The sequence below is a fragment of the Delphinus delphis genome, chromosome 7 (assembly GCF_949987515.2).
Source record: "Delphinus delphis chromosome 7, mDelDel1.2, whole genome shotgun sequence".
Classification (NCBI taxonomy): domain Eukaryota; kingdom Metazoa; phylum Chordata; class Mammalia; order Artiodactyla; family Delphinidae; genus Delphinus; species Delphinus delphis.
This window is the reverse complement of record NC_082689.1, coordinates 11149511-11157449: the sequence shown is the minus strand read 5'-3', so window position 1 is coordinate 11157449 and position 7939 is coordinate 11149511. Positions and strand designations below refer to the sequence as shown.

The following is a 7939-nucleotide window of genomic DNA, read 5'->3' as shown; positions in this document are numbered from 1 at the left end:
TTTCCTCTTTCTTTTTTTTCTTCTGAGGCTTTGTATTGAGTTATGTAACCACATTAGCATGAAGAGTTATGGGCAGATGAGGGTCATTTTCTGGGCTGCAATGTTGATTAGAGTCATGTAAAATGTAGAAGATTTAGAAGAGTGAGACTGAAACTAAGATAAAGCTGAAACTTGAGGCTCACTTAAGAGCTGGTATTTTCCACTAAAACTGGGGACACTACTAAGCATTGCTATATTACCTGCTCTGCATAATAGCCCAGAAATTCAAGGTCTTTGGTGACAGCTGAGCAGCAACGATGAAATTGTAAATGCCTGAGTACGCTTGGTGTCCTGCCTCATCCTCTCCCTCCCCTATTGGCTCTGGAAAGCAATCAGAGTGTAACAATAGGAGTTCTGGAATGTTCCCTAGTGGGGCTTATCTTTGTATCATTGTTAATCCTTGTCCTCTCTTTTCAGAGACAAGAGATTAAGTTAAAACAGGACAGACATCTTTTCTGGGACTCAGGGCTGAGCTGCGTTTCCTTCTTTGCAAATTCAAAGGATTTTACAGGATTTTCCCCTTCTTAATCCTCCCTCCCCCTCCATCCTGCCCTTCACACCTTCCCAACATTAGGGAAAGGCAGGAAGTTTTCCCTGTGGTTTCTTCTTTGTGACGACATGATGGGGCAGGTTAGTCAATGGGGAAAACCCCATGTGAGAACACGCCTTCTATGTGCATTCAAATATTTGCTATAAGTAGGGCCATCCCAGACCCAGGCTGCTATCAAGCATAACAGCTCTCCCAGGCACTAGGTACCCAGCACTGAGACATCTATTCTTTGAGCTGAAAATGATTTGCAGTAGCAAGAGTTTGCTCCTGGCTGCTCTGATGTCACTGCTGCTACTCCACCTCTGCAGCAAGTCAGAAGGTAAGTGTCACTCTTTCTGCTAGCACAGGATGAAGAACTATTTTCATTTTTCTCTAAGCCTTGAGCTCATTTAGGGGTCCCCAAGGGTTGGAAGCCTGTTAGAAAATCTTCAAAAGGAAGTGATGGGGGTTGTCATCTCATTGGTGAGTGGAAGAGGGAAAGGTTACTGCTGCCTATCAGGATTTTTTCTCTGCTGTCAATCCCAGCAAATTTGGGGGGCGGTGGTGGTGGGCTCTTAGAGACCCTCGAACTCCAGAACAACCCAAAGTGCTATTCTGGGAGAGATGTAAATTGTGTAACATTACCAGTGAATGGGGCCATTTTGAAATGTAGAAAATTCTCCCATTTCCCTAGCTTTCTCATTTCCCAACTGAATAGTTTTAGCAGAGTTCAAAACTCATCCTTTAGGGGTAGATTATGGCACCTGAATTCATCCTTGCAAGGCCTTGGGGACATCACTTGCCAACTTCGGGATTACATTTATCACTTACAGCAGGTCAAAGATACAGTAGGTTGTAATTTAACTCAGGGGAGTGCCCAAGAATTGCTTTATTACTAAGAGGACACCACTTTTAGCAACAGGTGCATTCCTGAAAATACATGTGTTGAAATTTTATGAACAAAATTAAAAATTCCCATTAACTAATATTACAATTTCAAAGTGTTTTAATTGTAGCTCTTATTAACAGCTCCTATAAATCACATTTTTCTTTGTAACTTCTTGTCCTTCCCCTCCTCTCAATATTCAGTAGCCAGATAATAGATTAAAACTTGCCAATTTACTTTTTTTTCTGAATTTAGAAGGTTATTTATAAGGGTTTCTTCAAGTGGAAGGTACTCATATTCTTGAGTGACTATAGTGAATGAAATAAAATACTGTCAGTTTGTGTTTCTTACTAAAGATATTCCTTTTATGAGACTGATGTCTCATGTGCTTCTAAACTGTATAATTGAACCAAAATTTCCCAGTACACAAACTATTTTTTTTAAGAGAACTGGAAACTATGTTAAAATGGGTCTCAAAGATATTGGAGGTGTTCCTCTAAATAGTTTATTTACCATATAAATCAGATTCTAGGTTTTCCACAACTTCAGGTAGTTCCACGATACCTATCACAGAATAAGTTCATTCATGTGGACTCAATATCTTTCATTTCTTTTCAGCAGCAAGCAACTTTGACTGCTGCCTCCAATATACAGAAAAAATCCTTCATCCCAAATTTATCGTGGGGTTCACACAGCAGCTGGCCAATGAAGCTTGTGACATCAATGCAGTCATGTAAGTTATTAAGGGATTCTAATTCATTTGTATTAGGAGTACATGAGAATTTCAAGTAGAAAAAGCTTTGCCTTTTTGGAGTTTCATTCAGAAATAACTCATGTGGCAAAAAGCTAGCTGTGTTTTAGTAGTACATTTATTCTTCAAAATTCACTTTAAATGGAACTGGAATAAGGCAAAACTTAGTTTAAAAAAAATGAACATAGTTGAGGGCAAAATCACTTTTGAAGATAAACTTATAAGCTACTAAGATACTATCTCAGGAAAATATGAAAAACCTAAACTTTGAAATGAGCATCTTCTACCAGAAAGTGGTTGAGCTATAAGCTAACGCTCAGAGTAGTTACACTATCTCATATAATATTCTTTTGTGTTTTTTGCGGTACGCGGGCCTCTCACTGTTGCGGCCTCTCCCGTTGCGGAGCACAGGCTCCGGACGCGCAGGCTCAGCGGCCATGGCTCACGGGCCCAGCCGCTCCACGGCATGTGGGATCTTCCCGGACGAGGGCACGAACCGGTGTCCCCTGCATTAGCAGGCGGACTCTCAACCACTGCGCCACCAGGGAAGCCCCTCATATAATATTCTTGATTTATATAGGGTATTATATTTTCAATGAAATAAGTTATTGATCAGATGTATACATATTTCATGTAGCCACCACCAACAAAATTAAATAATTCTGGGACTTGATCTTCCTGTTACTGCACAACCTTTTGTTAGATTGCAGAGAAAGTCAGGGAGAATCACTTTTATTTCTTGCATCAAACTTTCTAAGAAGAAATTTTTTTTTGCAATTTTTTTCACCTCTGAAACAAATAGAATGTTTAGGGCGTAGAGCCACCAATTGGAATATGAAATTTCCACTGCATGTCCTGTGGAAAAAAAGAAAAAAAAAACATTTAAACAAGAAATGAAATTGAAACATAAATCAAATTCTCTGACTTTTTTCAGCTTATACACAAAGAGAAGATTAGCCGTGTGTGCAGATCCAAAGAAGAGTTGGGTGAAACATGTAGTGCATATCCTCAGGTATGGAACGTTTATAATCCACCAGCCTCTCTCCAAATGTTTGGGAAAGAGTGGTGTTCAGAGTGTTGCATCACAGGCTTGCTGGAATGCTTTAGCCTAAGCACTATGACGTTTTTAAAGGGTAGTGTGAATCGGACAATGAAAACAAAAAATTCATTTTTTCAACCACTTACAGCTCATTTTCATTTTTTTATTATACATTTATTTATTTGTGGCTGCGTTAGGTCTTTGTTGCTGCGCACAGGCTTTCTCTAATTGTGGTGAGCTGGGGCTACTCTTCACTGTGGTATGCGGGTTTCTCGTTGCGGTGGCTTTTCTTTTTGCAGAGCACGGGCTCTAGGGTGCAGGCTCAGTAGTTGCGGCACACGGGCTTGGTTGCTCCGCGGCATGTGGGATCTTCCTGGACCAGGGCTCGAACCCGTGTCCCCTGCATTGGCAGGTGGATTCTTAACCACTGCGCCACCAGGGAAGCCCCATTTTTATTTTAATTGTTTTTAATTTAATGATTTTTCACACGATGTATGAGATTCCTCTATGCATTTGATTCTTGTTGCAAAGATGCCTCTTATTTATATAATTTAAAGACTACATGACATTCGTTTGTTAAAAGCTAAAAAATAAACAGTTAAAAAGAGATCAATGGCTCTGATTTACACTGATGATAATGGAGTGACATTTTATCAATGGACAGAATCATCTCACACCAGGGTGCCAGATACTGAATATGAAGACACAACCTTAGTGTTCATGTCCTGTTTCTGTACTTAGCTAGCTGGGTTATGTTGGGCAGGGTCCATCCTCTCTGAACCCTGATTTCCTCATATGGCCTCTGAGCTGCCTGGTATCCTGAGATGAGATTGGAGTGTCTGAGGCAATCTGTAGGCACCAAAGATATTCCCACACACCAGGCACCCCATCTTTGCTTATTTTTTTCTTCTTTTTCTCTTTATAGTCAAAGAGTCAAGAAGATGTAAAAATGGATACTCCCTGGACTGGAACTGGACACAGCCCAAGAACAAAAGGAACCTAGCTGAGCTGGCAGTTTCACTTACACACTGTTGCAGGTTCAGAGCTTATCTGATTTGTGTCTCATTGGACTTGTCCAATTAGTGAAGTTGATTCATATTGCATCACAGTTTGCTTTGTTAAGCATCACATTATACTCTATTTTATGTTATGTTATTTATATATGTGGTTTTGTTTGTGTTTTGCTATTTAATACTAGTTTTCTATAAGCTATCTGGTTTAGTATGTGGTATAAAGTTATACTTGGAGGAATAAGATATATGGACTTTCTTGCAAGCAGAAGGCTATTAAAAAAAACACTTAATCTTCTTCTGTTTATATAGTTCTGTTTCCTAAATTGTTGTAATTACCTTGTTAAAGAGGAAAATGATAAGAAGAATAAATATTGAACATAAAAGAACCAAAATTTGTTTGTGGATTGAGTTAAATAGCGTTTATTAAGAGGTGTATTAAGAATAGTTAAGAGTTTAGTAAATACGAAAATGTTGTGAAAATTGTATTCCCCATTTACTTCTTCCTGGTTTTTCCCTTTATCTCTACCCCTTGTGGTCCTGGACTTCATTCTATATGAATTATAATGGAAAGGTTTTTTTGAATTAAAAAAAAATTCAAAGTCATTTAAACCAAAAATTAGAAAGATTCTATCTGTGACATAGGTCAATATTTCTTGATATAAAACTTTTCAAATAAAAAAAGTATGCCCATCTATTTTGTGACTCCAGGGACACAACAACTATTTAGAAAATTCCTTGAGCAATCACTTAGTCCGTCATTCTGTCACCAGCCATGGTCCTAGGAATGGGCATCTCAGCAGAGGAACATTTCTCTATTTTATAAGTCCTCCTGAGTCATCTTTAAGCACTTTCCAAAAACAAAATGATTATGCAGAGGGTTTATTTTTTAAAATTTATTTATTTTATTTTTGGCTGCGTTGGGTCTTCATTGCTGCACACGGGCTTTCTCTAGTTGTGGTGAGCGGTGGCTACTCTTCATTGCGGTGCGCGGGCTTCTCATTGCGGTGGCTCTTGTTGCGGAGCACAGGCTCTAGGCACTCTGCTTCAGTAGTTGTGGCACGTGGGCTCGGTAGTTGCAGCTCATGGGCTCTAGAGCGCAGGCTCAGTAGTTGTGGTGCACAAGCTTAGTTGCTCCGTGGCATGTGGGATCTTCCCAGACCAGGGCTAGATCCCGTGTCCCCTGCATTGGCAGGATTCTTAACCACTGCACCACCAGGGAAGTCCTATGCAGAGGGTTTTTAGAAACCGATTGCCTCAGTAACCAGAAGAGAGACAACAAATGTGTGAAACCTAGCAAGAACCCAGAAATAAGATGAAAAGACCCTGTACCAGGGTAGTTCTTGTCACAATAGTCGTGTACTTAAGTTCACAGAGTGCCCGACACGGCACTCTGGACAGTCTGCTTCAGATTCCAAAAGCCACGCAGGATGAGTGGAGGAAGACACACTGATGATAGGATTTAAAATCCAGACACGCACATCCATAATGCGGGCAATGGTGGGTCATTTGGTGTAGCAAACGCTCAGTAGGCTCTGAAGGCATCTCTGTGCTCATAAATGACAACACTGAGCCGTCAGGGAAAGTATGCTCAATATCCTGTTTGACTTCATCAAACATGACTTAGCACCTATTATGAGCCAGGCACCGAGCCAAGTGAAGCTGGAGACGCCAAGAAATTAAGTTAGCACTTGGTGCTCACTCCCAGGTAATTAGTGCTGAGCAGTGTGGGAAGAGAGAGGGGCTGGCTAGAAAATCAGCTATGACAACACAGGGTGGTAAGCATTTGGATAAAGGAAGGCATGGGACAGGGCATTAGTAGTGAGGGTTTCCAGAAGAAAAGAATATTCAGTTGAACCTTATTAAATAGCCGATATTCGATGCTCTTGAACTATGAAGATGGCAATTGTGTATGGTTCAGCCCTTGTTTGAGTCGAGGTATGAAGGGCCAGTAGGAGACACCCAATTGGAAAAGGAGCAGCAGGGGGTGTTTGGAAATATCTGGGGGCATATTTTAGTTGTCACAATGTCTAAAGGTGGGATACTAAGGTATTCAGTGGGCAGGAGACAGGGATGCTAAACCCACTGGAATGCACAAGATAGCCTGGCACAATGAAGAATTTTCTTACCTAGGTATCAATTATGCCACCAGTTGGGTAACACTGGATGAAGCGGGATGTATGCAAGGAGTGGCTGTAGGATGGAGCAGCTGCGGATTAAGTAAAACTGTTACCTCAACTAAGCATAGTGGTTTGAACTTGAACATGGGAACACGGGGGAACCATGGAAGAAGTCAAAGCAGGAGGAAAGGGAGGTGGGATGGAAGATGGATACAGAGATACAGAGAGAGCCGCAATGAGTAAGGTGAGAAACGGTGGGACCTCAGTTAAGGCCATGGCAAAAAGAAAGGAAGCAGAGATGGGCTTGGAATTGTTGAGACTCATTCTAGATAACCCTCCCTCTGCCACCCCTCCCCACCACCAACAGTCACCCTTTCCTGGAGCAGCACAGCCAGAGAGGACCACTGTCAAGGGCAGTGGCCCATTTGGCCGACTGCTGCTGGGTGGTCTCACCAGGTGAGCTTTGCTGAGTCAGGAAAGTAGCACATTTTGTTAGTGCTCTGAATGTGTGTGAATTATTTGGGACTAGGAGTCCTAACACCTATTAGCTGAGCTTCCGGAGCCAATTTATTAATCACAATGAGAGCATCCACTGTCAAGTGCATGGGTAAAAGCACCTGCGCAAATCAGTGCGTTACCCCCAGGAGTCCAAATTGGAATCACAAAGCCAGGTTGTTAAGCCTGGGATCAGAGTGCAGCACAGAGTCTCAGCCGTACAATTGCAAGTTTAATTCGTTAGTCTCACTGCACTAACCATGTTCAAGGATTAGAGAAGTTGCTCCCAATTCGCAGCTCTTCTTTTTCTTTTTTTCATGTTGGAAAAGGTATTTTCTACTTAATTTTTTAATTAAGGTATAATTTACATACAGTAAAATGCACAAGTCTGTAAGTGTACAGCTTAGCTGAATTTTTGCATACGTACACACCTGTGTGATGACTCTGGGCCATTCAAGATTATTCAGATGGCTCCCTCATGCCCCCGTACATCCATCCAGCCCCAGAGTAACAGCTTCAACCAACCAATGGCCATCTGGTTACATATATTCTGCCCAACTTCTCCCCACTTATATACCCTGACTTACTTTGAAGGAATTCCCCAATATCAAATTATTATATATGAATATAAATATATATTTACACATGCATACACATAGTTATATGTATTTTTTTAACAGGGACTTTTAAAAAGACACAAACAATCTCATTATCACAGATTTAAAGATCAACACTAAGTCCCCAATATCACCAAATATTCAGTCAATGGTCTAATTTCCCTGTTTGTTTCAAAAAAGGGTTGTGTTTATTTATTTATTACAGTTGATATGTTTGAATGAAGCTCCACATAAGGTCCACACACTGCATTTGTGTGATTCGTTTCTTTTTAAGTTTAATCTATGTTTCTTATCATTACCATCCTTCTCTTTTTCCTTTGTGATTTATGTTTTGGAGAAACCGGGAAACTTCTTCTGAGTTCCCACCTTCTGGGTTTTGGTGGTTGCATTCCCGTGGTGTTACTTAGTTTGTTCCCTGACTCCTAGTTGTAAATAGAGGCTGGGTTGGGGAAT

The 7939-nt window shown here is 40.8% G+C and overlaps 1 protein-coding gene across 2 annotated transcripts; it reads left to right on the top strand.

Annotated features, from left to right (window-relative positions):
- The first annotated feature begins 829 nt into the window (after positions 1–829).
- CCL20 (C-C motif chemokine ligand 20) lies at positions 830–4252 on the top strand. Of its 2 annotated transcripts, none has more exons than XM_060015496.1 (4): positions 830–908; positions 2076–2187; positions 3140–3217; positions 4170–4252. In XM_060015496.1, exons 1-4 carry the CDS (start codon positions 830–832, stop codon positions 4189–4191), a joined length of 291 nt encoding a protein of 96 aa, XP_059871479.1. In that variant the 3' UTR covers positions 4192–4252. The 2 variants fall into 2 exon arrangements, with proteins under 2 accessions (XP_059871479.1, XP_059871478.1); XM_060015495.1 differs by having other exon boundaries at positions 2073–2187.
- Positions 4253–7939: the final 3687 nt, after the last annotated feature.